This window comes from Haliotis rubra, unplaced genomic scaffold, assembly GCF_003918875.1.
Source record: "Haliotis rubra isolate DU_JTF1 unplaced genomic scaffold, ASM391887v1 Scf363, whole genome shotgun sequence".
Taxonomy (NCBI): domain Eukaryota; kingdom Metazoa; phylum Mollusca; class Gastropoda; order Lepetellida; family Haliotidae; genus Haliotis; species Haliotis rubra.
The window spans coordinates 544,210-561,677 of NW_025767039.1; the positions used below are offsets into that span (position 1 = coordinate 544,210).

At 36.4% G+C, this 17,468-nt stretch overlaps 2 protein-coding genes across 2 annotated transcripts in view; one reads left to right on the forward strand and one right to left on the reverse strand.

The window, feature by feature from the left end:
* Positions 1-8,132, reverse strand: part of LOC124285588 (hydroxylysine kinase-like) — a 41,471-nt gene extending 33,339 nt beyond the window's left edge. Inside the window, exon 1 of the mRNA XM_046721840.1 lies at positions 8,065-8,132. The gene's annotated coding sequence lies outside the window, so the exon portion shown is untranslated. The remainder of the gene's footprint in view (positions 1-8,064) is intronic.
* Positions 8,133-13,336: 5,204 nt separating this feature from the next.
* LOC124285580 lies at positions 13,337-14,776 on the forward strand. Its single transcript, XM_046721834.1, has 3 exons — positions 13,337-13,376; positions 13,653-13,760; positions 14,409-14,776. Exons 1-3 carry the CDS (start codon positions 13,337-13,339, stop codon positions 14,774-14,776), a joined length of 516 nt encoding a protein of 171 aa, XP_046577790.1.
* The last annotated feature ends 2,692 nt before the right edge of the window (positions 14,777-17,468 follow it).

Genomic DNA, 17,468 nt, shown 5'->3' on the forward strand with positions numbered 1-17,468 from the left:
TGAAGCCCATTTCTGGTGTCCCCCGCCGTGATATTGCTGGAATATTGCTAAAAGCGGCGTAAAACCATACTCACTCACTCACTCACTCATTCCATGTCCCAAACCGAAGCCTCCAGCATAGTGTTTCTGTGGAATCACTGTTTCTTTCAGAGGTCATGCTCAAAGTGATTCTTGATAGTACATTTGGCAAAATACATTCTTATACTTGGAATAATTTACATAAGCAAAGGAAACAACAACAAAAGGTACACACTGATTTCCATTCAAACAACTGCTTTCCTTTCTCAACTGATAATTTGACAAATATGCTACATTGGCAGTTAATAGCTCATAAGACACAAAATACTGCATCCTAAATGTGCATCCAGTACGTACAAATGTAGAGAATGGACGCAGAAAAACCAATTCACTGCCTCCAGAGGGACACACAATATTATTCATTGTTACCAATACACATCTGTTATTTTGCTAAGTGTTTGGTTGTTTCTTTCAGAGCAGTTACGTGCATCATTTCATCCCTCAGGCCACATGATCAATGATTCATTCCAGGCTCTAAAGGTTGTATCAAAACATACAGCTCTCTACACTGTTACTTCACAGGACCCTCATATTGTCCGCAAGGACCCTTAAAACTAATAATTGGGGTTCCCTGGGACCCCCATGTTTGTGAGTGGAGGTAAAACCCTGATATATGTGACCTCTATTCAAACGTTAAGCTTGTTATTACAGCTTCCAACACAACTGCTGTTCTCACTATGCAAACAAGTCATGAATTAGTTAGTGAAGTAAAATTTGACATCGCTATAACACACCTTTGTAGCAATAATACAATCACAATAAATAAACAATAATACATTTAAAACATACAACATCTGTTGACAAAGGACAGTAAAACAACAACACTTTGGGTCCTTTGCCAACAGATGTTGTATATTGTGTCTAAATAAACAGGGAGGTAAACACACAATTTTGTATGATAAGGTCCAACATAATCTTTCAAAGGGTGGGGTGGGGTGGGGTGGGGTTGGGGTGGGCATGGGGTGACAATAACATGAACCTGCTTCAACCTCATATGGAAGTTATAGTTCACTATGACCTAAACTGTACTATCACATAAATCATAAATAAATGAGTGAGTTTAATGCAGCCTAAAACATTATTTTAGATTTGTCTGGTACGAGCTTAATGTAGATGAGAGTCCCATGTGATGCAGGGCAAATACCACTTGGGTGAAACAGGTATGGTGCTTACAAGAATGGAACCATAATCATTGTATGATGCTTACCCAGCTGGTAATATAGATGAACGGAACACAGAGTTATCAGACATATATATACGAAATATGACATAAGTGATTTTATTCTTGGTGGTCATTTTAACGCACAGGACAGGAACAGGATTTTTCTGAAAATGAGTATAAAGACTAATCTCTACCAGATTTTTCAAAAGATGAGTTTTGCTTAACCCAAGTATCAAAAGATTATACAATAAATTCTTATGGAAAGTAGTTGTTATATTTCTGCATTGGTAATAATATGCACATTGTAATGGTCGATGTGGCTCTGATCGTACCAAGGGTGAATATACATATATTTCCAAGAATGGAAGTAGTGTTATCGATTATATCATTTTTTCATCAAATCTGTTTAATCTTGTTTCGGATTTTGCTGCAAATTGTCGTACCGAGTCTGATCATCTTCCACTGTGTATGGAGATGTAAAGTAATATTCACAGTTATGTACCACCTTATCCTACTGAGTCTGATCATCTTCCACTGTGTATGGAGATGTGTAGTAATATTCACAGTTATGTACCACCTTATCCTACTGAGTCTGATCATCTGCCACTGTGTATGGAGATGTGTAGTAATATTCACAGTTATGTACCACCTTATCCTACTGAGTCTGATCATCTGCCACTGTGTATGGAGATGTGTAGTAATTGTACCACCTTATCCTACTGAGTCTGATCATCTTCCACTGTGTATGGAGATGTGTAGTAATATTCACGGTTATGTACCACCTTATCCTACTGAGTCTGATCATCTGCCACTGTGTATGGAGATGTGTAGTAATATTCACAGTTATGTACCACCTTATCCTACTGAGTCTGATCATCTTCCACTGTGTATGGAGATGTGTAGTAATATTCACAGTTATGTACCACCTTATCCTACTGAGTCTGATCATCTGCCACTGTGTATGGAGATGTGTAGTAATATTCACAGTTATGTACCAGTTATGTACCACCTTATCCTACTGAGTCTGATCCTACTGAGTCTGATCATCTGCCACTCCACTGTGTATGGAGATGTGTAGTAATATTCACAGTTATGTACCACCTTATCCTACTGAGTCTGATCATCTTCCACTGTGTATGGAGATGTGTAGTAATATTCACAGTTATGTACCACCTTATCCTTACTGAGTCTGATCATCTGCCACTGTGTATGGAGATGTGTAGTAATATTCACAGTTATGTACCACCTTATCCTACTGAGTCTGATCATCTTACTGTAGAGATGTACCACCTTAATAGTCTTCTCACAGTTATGTACCACCTTATCCTACTGTAGTAATCTGTACCACCTTATCCTACTGAGTCTGATCATCTTCCACTGTGTATGGAGATGTGTAGTAATATTCACGGTTATATACCACCTTATCCTACTGAGTCTGATCATCTGCCACTGTGTATGGAGATGTGTAGTAATATTCACAGTTATGTACCACCTTATCCTACTGAGTCTGATCATCTTCCACTGTGTATGGAGATGTGTAGTAATATTCACAGTTATGTACCACCTTATCCTACTGAGTCTGATCATCTTCCACTGTGTATGGAGATGTGTAGTAATATTCACAGTTATGTACCACCTTATCCTACTGAGTCTGATCATCATCTGCCACTGTGTATGGAGATGTGTAGTAATATTCACAGTTATGTACCACCTTATCCTACTGAGTCTGATCATCTTGTGTATGGAGATGTGTAGTAATATTCACAGTTATGTACCACCTTATCCTACTGAGTCTGATCATCTGCCACTGTGTATGGAGATGTGTAGTAATATTCACAGTTATGTACCACCTTATCCTACTGAGTCTGATCATCTTCCACTGTGTATGGAGATGTGTAGTAATATTCACAGTTATGTACCACCTTATCCTACTGAGTCTGATCATCAGCCGCTGTGTATGGAGATGTGTAGTAATATTCACAGTTATATACCACCTTATCCTACCTGATCATCTTCCACTGTGTATGGAGATGTGTAGTAATATTCACAGTTATGTACCACCTTATCCTACTGAGTCTGATCATCTGCCACTGTGTATGGAGATGTGTAGTAATATTCTGTACCACCTTATCCTACTGAGTCTGATCTGTGTATGGATCTTCTTATCCTACACTGTGTATGGAGATGTGTAGTAATATTCACAGGTTATGTACCACCTTATCCTACTGAGTCTGATCATCAGCCGCTGTGTATGGAGATGTGTAGTAATATTCACAGTTATATACCACCTTATCCTACTGAGTCTGATCATCTTCCACTGTGTATGGAGATGTGTAGTAATATTCACAGTTATGTACCACCTTATCCTACTGAGTCTGATCATCTTCCACTGTGTATGGAGATGTGTAGTAATATTCACAGTTATGTACCACCTTATCCTACTGAGTCTGATCATCTGCCACTGTGTATGGAGATGTGTAGTAATATTCACAGTTATGTACCACCTCCTCCTAGTGATGTGTAACCGCCAACCTATAGACATGTATGGTGTGATTCCTGTAGCGGGGAGTTTACTTCAAGACTGCTTTGTAATGTTGAATTATTTTTTTATGCCTATACAGATTTCATTGAAAAGGGGAGATAACAGAGGCAGTACATTTGATTAACAATGCTAGACTAGAGTCGGCTGAGTCTATGAGAAAACAAATATCTTTTAGAAATAACACACAACCAGTGTGGTTTGATAAAGAATGTAGAGAAGCTAAACAAACTATATATTCAAGTCTACAGAAATTTGTAGTTCAAATAATAGGGAAGATCTTGCTACATCCATTACTTTGTAAAGAAAAGAAAATGCACAGGGAACATGAAAATATAGATAAATTGTTTGAAAATCTTTCTGATAATACAGTATTTTGGAAAACTACAAAAAGTACATCTAATCCACTATCCATGGAAGTTTGGGAAGACCACTTTGAGAATGTATTTAGGAGTGTAGATTCCAATGACGTAAACTATAATGACAACGGTGCGGAAATTGATGACATTTCAGGCTTAATTTTAAATGGTAAAATAACTGAAGAAGCATTAAGAAAGGTCATTTCAAACTTAAAGCAAAATAAGTCCCCAGGGAGAGATAATTTATTACCAGAATTTTTCCTTTCTAGCGTAGAAGTACTTTCCCCGATGTTGAGTACATTATTTAACAGAATACTAGAAATTGGTCATTTTCCAGATGGATGGTCAAAGTCAATCATTATTCCACTGCATAATGGTGGTAGTAAAGATGATCCGAATAACTATAGAGGTATATTTCTAACTAGTGCTTTTGGAAAGCTATTTACCTCAATAATATGCATCAGACTTAGTATGTGGGTACAGATTTACGATAAAGTAGTGGAATCGCAGGCAGGTTTTAGGCAAGGCCATTCTACAATTGATAATGTATTTATTTTAAACACAGTTGTTGAGAAATGTACTAAACTAAAATAGGAGTTAAGGGTAAGATATTCAAGGTGATTAGGAGTATCTATACAAACATAGCAGCATGTGTTAGAAGTAATGGTAACTACCCAGATATGTTTGATTGTTCTAATGGTCTAAAACAAGGATGTATTATGAGCCCCATTATGTTCTCGTTATATATTTATCAACTAGCAGAAAATATTGAATCATCAGATTGCTACGGTATTCAGATGCTCCCCGATATCAAAACACTTTATCTACTACAAAAACAATTAAACCTTCTGTCAAAATTCTCATTAGAATATGGGCTAATGGTTAATATGGATAAATCTAAGATTATGGTTTTTAGAAAAGGGGGACCAATTGCTTAAAAGGAAAAATGGTTTCATAACGGAAAGGAACTAGCGATAGTGCCTAAATATAAATATCTTGGAGAATGACAATAAATCAAGGGGCGTCATATGCAAAGAAGGTGTTAGGTAGTATAGTTAAATCCATAAAAAGTAATATTAGTATTGATTATAAGATGTTTTTTAACATGTTCGATACAAAAGTGTTACCAATTCTATGTTATGGTTCTGAAATTTGGGGTCACAGAAAATATGAGAGTACTGAAAGAATACATATCCAAGCATGTAAGAGATTTATGCAGTATTAGGGGAGTGCGGATGATACCCCATAGTAGTACATACATATAGAAGAATAGTAAAAAGTAATATGTTGCGGGTTTACGACAACTCTAGTAAGGTAAATTGGGTATCTGAGGTAAGAATTCTTTTGTGTTGTAACAGTTTTGGGGTTCTATGGTTGAATCGGGGAGTTGAGAATATAGAATGTTTTTTTGTTTGAATTTGTACAAAGGATGAGATATGTTTTTATTACAGAATGGTATGCCGGTTTAGAAACGTCCTAAAAATTATGTACATTTAGGCGTTTTAAGACAATTGTTTTGAACCAGAACGATATTTAAATGTTGTAAAGATACAGACGTATAGAAGATTATTAACAAGTTTAAGGTGTGGAGTTTTACAATTAGAAATAGAAACCAGGAGGGCTAAGGGTATTATCAGGGAGGACAGATATTGTCAACTTTGTAAAAACATTAACATAGAAGATGAAATGCACTTTATGTTGGAATGTAAATCTGTTAAAAATATTAGACAGAAATACATACAAGAAAAAATTCTAAAACTACCAGAGGGGCATAATTTTATATCACTAATGACTTCTAATAATGACAAATTAATTAAGAATGTAGCTTATCATATATATCATGCAACTGTATTAAGGAAATCTTTATTATGTTCACAACGCTTATGTGCATCATGTGATTTATTGTCCATGTAAATATTACTGTACAAGTTTTGTTATGGGCCAGTGGCCTGAAAGTAAAATAAACTATTGACTGATTGATTGATTGTTTGTATGGTGCTTACAAAAAGGGAACCATAATTACTGTAAACCTGAATTTGAACCCATGATTATTAGTTTCGAGTATGCCCAAGGGACAAAATTCTGTACAGAAAATTATGCATCTTTGAAGGCCTCGGCTACCCATGTCCCCAGATGGTAAAAGTGGCTGGAGGAGGGCCATAGATTTTACACATATAGGTGTGGACTATCATAAAAACAGGGGAGGGCCATAGATATTACACATATAAGTGTGGACTATCATAAAACAGAGAAGGGCCATAGATATTAAATATTATATACAAGTTTTGTGTGGACTAGCATAAAAAAACATTGACTGGGATTGGGCCATAGATATTACACATATAAGTGTGGACTATCATAAAACAGAGAAGCTGGAGGCCATATATATGTGTGTGGATAAGTGTGGACTATCATAAAACACATATGTGTGGACTGTGGACATATAAGTGTGGACTATAGCATATATATTACACATATGTGTGTGGATATTACACTAGCATAAAACAGCATAAAACAGGGGAGGGCCATAGATATTATTTCACACATGTTCTGAATATCTTTATGAGAAAATTTTGTTTTTTTGAAACAGGCATTGTGTGACCAGTTGAAAGTTATCCAACGAGTAACCAAACAAGGGTATTCAATGATACTGATGTCATAATGCCGAACTTTCTTTTGCCACCTCTATATCATAAAATAACATTATAACATAACATAAATATTTTAACAAAAACGTCAACCAAACAAAACATTAGGTTTGTAGATAATTAATATTTAATTTCAGTGTCCTCGAGATTTGTATCATTTTCCGATTGAATATTATTAAATGTTATTTTCATCTAAAAAGTAGTCATGACAGAGTTGTCTCCCTTTCGTATTGTTTACATCTGGCATCGTCTACTTGATTTGACATCATAAATCACACTGTTTTCCCGTCCTGTGTGTAAACAAATAGATCACAAAACACATCGATGTTGAACATTTTCCATATTCAACACCCACCCGTTTTGCAATCTCTACACAAATGTGTGCACTAGCATAAAAACAGCTGGGGGAGGGTCATATAGATATTACACATATGTGTGTGTGGACTAGCATTAAAACAGGGGAGGTGCATTACTTTCACTCGATCTACATTATTGCATAAAAAAACCCATTTGACACCCCCAGCCACCCCAGCCCCATGTAGCATTAATCATTGACACCATATACCAGGTACATGTCTAGTCACTGCTACCAACTATCAACCTTCCACAAGTAGGAAGGTGAGAGATTCAGGATAGCGTTAGATGGACCGTTGGGGTGAAAGGTTATGAACGGTTGAAAGGTAACTGTGTCAGCAGCCACACAGCTAGTCTATCTCACAGTCCCTGAACCACATTATTTCCCTACTGCCAAGCCCTCTCTGCAGTGCTAAAGCCCTAAATAAAGCAAGTCTAGATTTCCCCAGGTTCTGAATCTCTTGTCTCCCTGGGTCTCCTTTTCAATTTAAATGGGCTTGTTTGTTACTATCAAAATTATATATATTCAGAGACTAAGCATTAGTCTACCACACAGCCCACGATTTCTCTTCCTTCGTGTGACCTCCATGACCTAGTTATTGAGGCATTTGCACTGCTAGAAAGGTAGTAAAACACGATACGAATCATTTCAACTGTACAAATAACTACACGTGCTAGAATTGTCCTAATGTAAGTTATGTGTGGAATTGCCTGTTAGCACTTTTCATATTGTACACGTCAGTAACCTTATTTGATCAATGTATATGTCAGTGACCCCACAGTAACAGATCTACACGCAACTACTGTAAATGCAGCCCTGGCAGTATTATACGGTAGATTTGCTAACGGAAATAAAACAAAGAAACTTTACTACAATTTCTAAATATGCCATATATCTTATTGTCATCATCCTTGTACACCTACCGTCAACGCCCCGAAGAGACATCAAATGTCAGTGGATTCTCTCCCTTGAATCAACAATCTGATCAGAAATCTCCCCTCCTTTCAAAGCCCAGTTGTATGGGAGATGGGGAACTCGATCATTGTACTTGAATAATAGGGGACACGGATTTCTTGTCTAATACTTGTATTATTTATTTGTGTTTACAACCTGCATAGTTTCTATTTTCTCTCACAAAAATCATAACAATAACCGCGTGGGGATCATATACACTATGTTGTATTATTATATAAATATGATAACAATAGACGGGTCTCGGGTCACACAAGGGTCGCAGATATCGGATTACACAGCGTTGTGTGAAAATGTTGACTGAGACATCAGAATAGTAAACGGTTCAATATAAGGCCATATATAAAAATAGTCTTGTTTCTCATTACCACCCTACCCTAAGATTTTATATATTATTTGCACTAGAGAAAATGCAACTTTGACTCTCAAAATGTGCGTGAATTTTTCACACTTCTAACTTTTGATTTTCTATCGGAGAAAAGGTGTAAATTTCCACAGAAATCAAGGGGTTTTGGACGTAACATAAAATAAAATGTGTAAATAAAATCCGCCCACTCGACCCATATTTCTTGTGAAAAAAGTGATGAAAAACAAGAATATGTTTTTATGTGGCCTAAAAACATAAGCTTAGTTCTGGTTGTGTAAAGAAGATCAATGCATACACCGGATTATAACATTAGGGTCTGTATGAAAACTAGATTTTCGTAGCTCTGATGATCTTTGTTAGACAATGTCACATGTAAAAGAGCCCGACTTATTCATTTATTGTATTTATAAGGTAACAGGAAAGAGGCTGAGAGATCGACTATACGGTAATCCGATGTTTTCACAGCAGTTCGCTTGCGCGGCACTTCTAGCACAACTTTAGTTTTCGCTTTACCGGGAACAGAGAATATTGCAAGTTCGCTTTCCCGGGCCGACACCGTCCGACCGATATCAGTCCTAGCGATACGAAATTGGAGTTACGTCCCTTAGTGCGTCGTCTTCTCGGTTTACTTTCTCATAACAATATCTTCCGAAGTTTAAAAAAATGTATTGCATTCAAGTGCCAGGAGGTACAATTTACATCTACAAGTTATCACACAGCAGTGTTCATATCATATCAACTGCTAACCACCACATCATCCAGATGGACATGTAATAACAATGTATCATTCTTAATGTATCGACGTTTAAGGTTAAGGCATATGCATTTCTTTGAGATAAGACATTCTTTCTTGATTGAGCAGACATTGATTGCATCGATACACAGAGGTTGAAGGTATGATGTAAAAAAAACCCAGGAACGTACGTGTTACATGAATCTGAAAGCTTAACATTAAAACACGCGTAGTTTGCAGGCGGTAGTATGGCAGGCCGGTTTCATATTTATTAAGAAATAGTGATATCTTCAATTGTTTTACAAATATCTTGAACTAAATTAAAGATATCTTGAACTGAACTGAAGATGTCGCGAATAGAGACAATTATAGATATCTCCAATAAAATTCATGATATCGCAAAATCAATTCAGGATATGTTGAAGCATATTAATGATATCTTGAAAAGAATTGCTGATATCTTGAATTGAATTAGAAGTATCTTGAAATGAATTAGAGATGTCATGAAATGAATTAATGATATCTCAAACTGAGATAATGTATTGAGAAATTACTGATATCGTATTTTGTTTTAAAGATATCGTTAACTGAATTGGAGATATCTTGAAATGAATTAAAGATATCTTGAATAGAGATATTCAAATACAATTTCAAGATATCTTCAAACACTTCCGGCTGCATTCCCGTAAATGCTTCCGGTTCTGTAAAGTACTTTGAGTATAAAATGGCGGGCGGTGCTGACGATTAGGTTCTTGGTCGTATTCATTCCACAATGGGTGACATACAGCGTTTGTTGACTGAAAGTGTCAATGTTTCGTCAGCTAAACAACTCCTCCAGACTGCTTTATCCAATTTACATGGTTTATCGCCTTCAAGTGGTAATGCGAAGTACTTGTCCGTCAGACAGCCAACCTAGCAGCTGCTCACTTTGGGCGAGAAATTAGAAGTTGAGGATCCCCTTTCAAATGCAACAAGTATGACCAACAATCAAAGAATTCGTGTCCAGTGCTTAAATTCCATGAGAGCACTAGGATATAGCTAAAGTGTGATTCGTGAGTTTGTTGCTAGTTTTTCACTAAATTTATTTGTATATCTGTTAGAAAAATAAATATATGTGCTTATATATTACGTTTCTGCATCCTTTACACATATTATAGTCGTCAAAAAATGTATGAATACACTGGATAGTATTTCTCAGTTTAATGGGAAAGGAAACCCGATCTTGTGTAAGAATTAATTAATATTTAGTAAAATGCATGCCCTTCTTCGAGACAAGCCAATCAGTGGGGAGCAGCATCAAAACAACGTTCATGTCACCTGTAACATATGCTATATTTGGGATTACACTTTCTTAAATAACAACGTATGGTATGGATTTACAACTTCTTAATATTTACAACACGACGCTTCTGAGTTACTTCTTGCCCTTTCATCAGGTGAATAACAGAATATGATTACAAACAAATATATAGAATGTACAGGAAGCCCGTGAGATAGTATTACAGATTGAGATGTACAGAGATAAAGAAGATTAAGTCATGTGTTTTGATTGAGATGTACAGAGTACATCTGGAGACCATCTGGATCCACCGCACCAAATACCCAACTTCTAAATGCCCATCAAACATCTACACTTTCTTAGTAAAGTACAAATTCTTGTACTTTTGTTGGCTTGAGTCCCATCCGGGGACATGTCACCTGTGACTAAAGACACGATGCGATGAGAAACAACACACAGACTGTAACAAACCGGAACAAATATGGCAGGGAAGATTTCCCGAGAACCTGAACAGTTGAAAAAAAGCGACAAAAATCAAAGACATGAAATTTGTGAAACACAGGCCTACATACGCCCTTCACAAGTCTTATACCTAGTCTCTGAGTTTGGTTTTACGTCGCTTTTAGCAATATTCCAGCAATATCACGGCGGGGTACACCAGAAATGAGCTTCATACATTGTACCCATGTGGGGAATCGAACCCGGGTCTTCGGCGTGACGAGCTCCAAGTGTCTGAATATGAATATATATCTTTAATACATTCTTTTAAATTGAAAAGAAGTCCCAGTGAGAAGGGAGATTCAGAGACTAACACCATCTGGCATCGGGCTATTCTAGCAGTCCCTGAACCGTAGTATTTTCCATACAGCCTAGCCCTCCTAGTCTGTCTCACACTCCCTAAACTGTATTATTTTCCCTACAGCCTAGCCCTCCTAGTCTGTCTCATAGTCCCTGAACCGTATTATTTTCCCTACAGCCTAGCCCTCCCTTCAATTCTAACGCCCTAAATGAAGCAAATCTAGAGTACACAGGTTCTGAATCTCTGGTCTTCCTTTGGGCTCCTTTTCAATTTCAATGGGTTTATTTGTTACAATCAAAATGATATATATTCGGAGACTAAGCGTTAGCCCAGGGCTATTGATGCTGGGACCATTATCAGCTAAACATTACATTCCACTACCATCAGGTGAATGATTAAATGACGGTTCTCTTGTCAAGCTCTATCCTCTCTCCCTGGCGTCTAGCTAGAGTGCTGCAAGCTGTCTCCACCTCACCAGGCCACGTATGACACTCCCATTCCAGTAACGTATTCTTTTCCTGGCATATTCCGAAGCTCAATTTCCACAATGTTACTCAGAAGTTAGAAGGAAAAAATTGCAAAAAGTATCTGAAACAACACGAAAGTTCTCAAAAAATTTGTACTTGTGTCCAAGTTGCATATCTATTTGGATAATTTATGTGGAGAAAAATGCAGTTAAACCTCTTTACATAGCAAAAAAAATTAATGAAAGTGAACCAAATCACAACTATGTCCTACTTGAAGTTGTAATGAATGTTTTTATATAAATATTAGGTGTTTTAGCTTCATCGGAGTAGTGCATCTGTACAACTGCACATTGCTTGCATATTTTATTTGTGTTTTACAGGAGTTGTATCTTTGAAAAATCACATTGTCCTTTGGCTTCAGTGAATAATATTTTAAAACTCATACACGTCACTGTCCACATGCAATGGACAACCCGTGTTGCACATTGCAGACATTGGACACTTGCACAGATTTGGCTGTGTCACATTGCCTCGACTGCAATTCGGATCCATCGACATTGCGTTGTTGTGGAAGCAGCCCGCATTGATGGACGTGGCTTAATATATTTTTTGTTCACATTCACAGGAACGCAAAAACATATTCATTGTACAAACAGTATAACGTAGTCCTTTAGTCTGCATGCAATGTAAACAAATTGTCTAACATTTAACTTTAGTAGAATGTCTTGCAATCAGTATCTTCGTTCAGCAAATCCAGTCTGCCGGGTTTCTGTTTTGATCACTTTTCTACATAAGTCGTAAAAATAAGTAGCTCCTCTTGTGCCCACACTTTGATGTGGAAACAAAACACCAAATACATTGATCACCATCAAGAACATGAATGCACGGAAGGGAAGGCAAAATCACTGACAACTGCAAGCATCGCAATTTTCACCACTTGTCATCCACAGTGTTATTTAGGGTATGGTTGAAAAAATATATAGAACATTTACTCAAGAATTGAAGTTCCAACAAGAATAGTAGTGATCACGGGCATCGTGTTTGGTATCAAGTCACCAATGATAATTGAGAAACGTCGTTTGATGACCCCAGTATAGAATCGCGGAAATCGAACTCCAAAGTGACCATAAGATACCGTTTATAAAATCGTAGATCGATGTTTATGCTCATGGTTACTGGATTGTCTGGTCCAGACTCGATTATTTACAGACAGCCGCCATATAGCTTGAGTGCCGTGTAAAACTAAACTCACTCACTCACGTTTATAAAATCACGTCACACTTATGTCGGTTAAGTTACGCCTATTACATCACGTATAATTCAAATTTAGCTTCATTACCCGAATCCCTGAATTCCTCATACGTTTTACAAGATTAAGACAAATAGTCTTTGTCATCAATGCCAAGTGTCTCGGTGAAATCCATGTACATATATCAGGTCTGAAAACAGCACTTGTTTGATCTGTGAAGAAAGATATCCTGGTGACTCGCAGCTCGCAAAACTGTTCATACTGTTTCATTTCATCATTTCATGGAGTCGTGCAATCTGTTTGAGGGTTTCTTCCACATGTATGCCTAAATGCCTAAGAACGTTAATTCGGTCATCTCTACAGTTAGAAGTACTTGGAAAATGTGTTTTCCCTTTACGAACAGTAAACATTAAGGCCCATCTACTGAAATATCGTACAAAGGAATATGAAACAGTTTCCTTGTGTAATTTACAGCTCTCATTTACATCATAATGGCCTTTATTATGCGATTGGGCTCCGGGTATAGGACTATAATGTACATACATATGCTGTAAACTCTACCGTTTTAAGTTAGTCTTGTTATATTACTCATACAATCATGGTATGACACGATGCATATGTGAAAGTGTTGATACATTCTTGCAGGAAGACCAAGTGTCGATATGTCGACCAGCCAGATCGCATGTCTTCTGAAGAAGGGTTACACAGCTGCCAAAATAGCACATCACTTTACTTGTTCAGCAGGCACCGTATGTAACAAGATGCATTCGAAAAACAAATACACGGATCTTACTGATGAGGAACTTCGAATTAAAGTGGGAGATACATGTATAAAGGACAGTTTCCCAAATACAGGAAGTGAGGTGTGTTTAATACACAAAGCCTAAATATAATAGTAATAATGAGTTTATGTTAAAAATCTTCTACTGAAAACATTATTTGTAAAGGACCACATTGTGTTCGTTCCTTATACAAATATTGATGACGCCTTACACAAACAGTATAGCAGTATCTGTTTGGCACGAACACGAATAGGGTCATGTCCATAACACAGTTATATATCTCTGAGCACAAACTAAAACTTCTGCTTTTTGAACTTGTATACAGCTGCTGATACTGTAGTGTTCTGCTGTTTCGTATTGAAGATATTAGATAAGACATATTCTGTTAACTCTGTATAACCAATATGGAATCTTTGAATAATTACATTACACTTATGACATGAACGTATCTTTTAATACACATTTCAGATGGTCACTGGTAACCTATGGATGCATTGATGGTTTGTCCCGGTACATAACAGCACTGGCTGTTGAAATGTTGAGAATATTATTCAAGCCTCAGATAAGTATGGTCTTCCATTTAGGGATAGGGGCGATCATGGAATTTAAAACATCAAAGTCGGATATGTCATGAATTTGATCAGAGGCCAACAAAGAGCTAGTCACATTACTGGGAGATCGGTTCACAATCAGAGACAAGAGCGACTATGCCGTGACGTTCACAAACAGGTGACTGAAACATTTTACAAGGAGCTTTATGCCTTTGAGGATGACGGTATCCTTGATGTAACGAATAGACAGCACATTTATGCTTTGCATTTCGTTTATGTTCCGGAAATAAACCGTCGACTGACATCTTTTCGATTAGGTTGGAATTGTCACAGAACGAGAACAGAAGGAAACCGTTCGCCTGAACAAATATTGATTGATGGTATTATAACAGTGCCTAAATTACCATACTTTTCTTCAAGTCTGTATCAATTTTAAATATGTTCTACAATCTTATAATTTTACATTCACAATCCACTAAAGTCAAATAGCTTTCAGAACCTGCATAATTATTCACTGCACTATAAAATTCAAGTGGTCAAAACCGGACGAGCTACTCTGGGAGATTAGTAACAGTAAGTGTAAGGCCACTGCTCTTTGTGTCCCAAACATACAGCGATTATTCCGTATCACCACATACAAATAAAACATTACTTCTTGGAATTGACGGGCGTCTACAATGAACAACTTTTGATTTAACATTATTAACAGTCGTCTTATTGGATATACACCAATTATGTTAACATTCCAACATAACATTTAAATCATTCTCATTTTCAGCAATCAAAACAATATCATCTGCATACGCTAAAACTACGATGCTGGTACCGTCAACTTTAACACCCAGAGATAAATTCTCAAATAAAACAATACGATCATTAACATACAGATTAAACATACGTGGTGATAGTAAACAACCTGTTTTAAACGGTTCATTCCCATTATGACTACTCCCAGTTTGACTACCCGTCCAATACACAACCTGTTCCAGTCGAGTGGTTTGTAATTACCAGCTCTCTCTCCTCCATCAGGTAGACTGTTCTACCATCACTTAAAAACAATCATAGCTGTACCAGGTTCATACAATATTTATTCAGCTAATTACACAGGCAATTGTTGTGGAAGAGTTCAAGTATACACATCTACTGAGTTACACGATATATCATAAGAAGGATACTGAGACAGATAAATGATTGAACAATAAATATGTTCGTTATGGTGTTGGTTATGCCTAGCAACGAAATGAGCTGCAATGAGTGTAATGAGTTGAGAATGTCACTATTTGTTGTGTTATTCAATGTGCCGTTACACGTTACGGTATAAAGTAGTTTTAACATCGTATCCTTGAGTAAAAAAATACACAGTTGTTCTTAAATTGTTATAGTTCCAACATGCAAAAAGGCAGTGCATAACGTCTTCGTCATAATGATTACATGAACTCTTAGATGTTTCCGATATATGTCGATTTTATCTGTCTGCATTTAGATCACTACAGCAGAGCTTGAGGCGACAGTGGATGATTTGACAAATTGTAGTCCCAAAATCTAAAACAAAGCAATTGTGAGTTTCTGTTGGGTTTATCATGGTTTTATACTGATTCGGGGAAGTAGCGTTAACAGTTCCATCGGACAATGAATTCCACAACATAATCACGCTCGGTAAAAATCATTGAGAATATATTTGCGTTCTGCAGTTAATAGATTATATGGAGGTTGGAAGGATTATGTCCGATTGTGTACAAACAATCTGTACTGTAAGTTTACAAAGTTTTAATCCGAGTAGAGGAGTTATCTCCAAATATCAAAACAAACAACCTGTACTATAAGTTTACAAAGATTTAATCCGAGTAGAGGAGTTATCTCCAAATATCAAAACAAACAACCTGTACTGTAAGTTAACAAAGTTTTAATCCGAGTAGAGGAGTTATCTCCAAATATAAAAACAAACAACCTGTACTGTAAGTTTACAAAGTTTTAATCCGAGTAGAGGAGTTATCTCCAAATATCAAAACAAACAACCTGTACTATAAGTTTACAAAGTTTTAATCCGAGTAGAGGAGTTATCTCCAAATATCAAAACAAACAACCTGTACTATAAGTTTACAAAGTTTTAATCCGAGTAGAGGAGTTATCTCCAAATATCAAAACAAACAACCTGTACTATAAGTTTACAAAGTTTTAATCCGAGTAGAGGAGTTATCTCCAAATATAAAAACAAACAACCTGTACTATAAGTTTACAAAGTTTTAATCCGAGTAGAGGAGTTATCTCCAAATATCAAAACAAACAACCTGTACTATAAGTTTACAAAGTTCTAATCCGAGTAGAGGAGTTATCTCCAAATATCAAAACAAACAACCTGTACTATAAGTTTACAAAGTTTTAATCCGAGTAGAGGAGTTTTATCTCCAAATATCAAAACAAACAACCTGTACTATAAGTTTACAAAGTTTTAATCCGAGTAGAGGAGTTATCTCCAAATATCAAAACAAACAACCTGTACTATAAGTTTACAAAGTTTTAATCCGAGTAGAGGAGTTATCTCCAAATATCAAAACAAACAACCTGTACTATAAGTTTACAAAGTTTTAATCCGAGTAGAGGAGTTATCTCCAAATATCAAAACAAACAACCTGTACTATAAGTTTACAAAGTTTTAATCCGAGTAGGAGGAGTTATCTCCAAATATCAAAACAAACAACCTGTACTATAAGTTTACAAAGTTTTAATCCGAGTAGAGGAGTTATCTCCAAATATCAAAACAAACAACCTGTACTATAAGTTTACAAAGTTTTAATCCGAGTAGAGGAGTTATCTCCAAATATCAAAACAAACAACCTGTACTATAAGTTTACAAAGTTTTAATCCGAGTAGAGGAGTTATTCCAAATATCAAAACAAACAACCTGTACTATAAGTTTACAAAGTTTTAATCCGAGTAGAGGAGTTATCTCCAAATATCAAAACAAACAACCTGTACTATAAGTTTACAAAGTTTTAATCCGAGTAGAGGAGTTATCTCCAAATATCAAAACAAACAACCTGTACTATAAGTTTACAAAGTTTTAATCCGAGTAGAGGAGTTATCTCCAAATATCAAAACAATCAACCTGTACTGTAAGTTTACAAAGT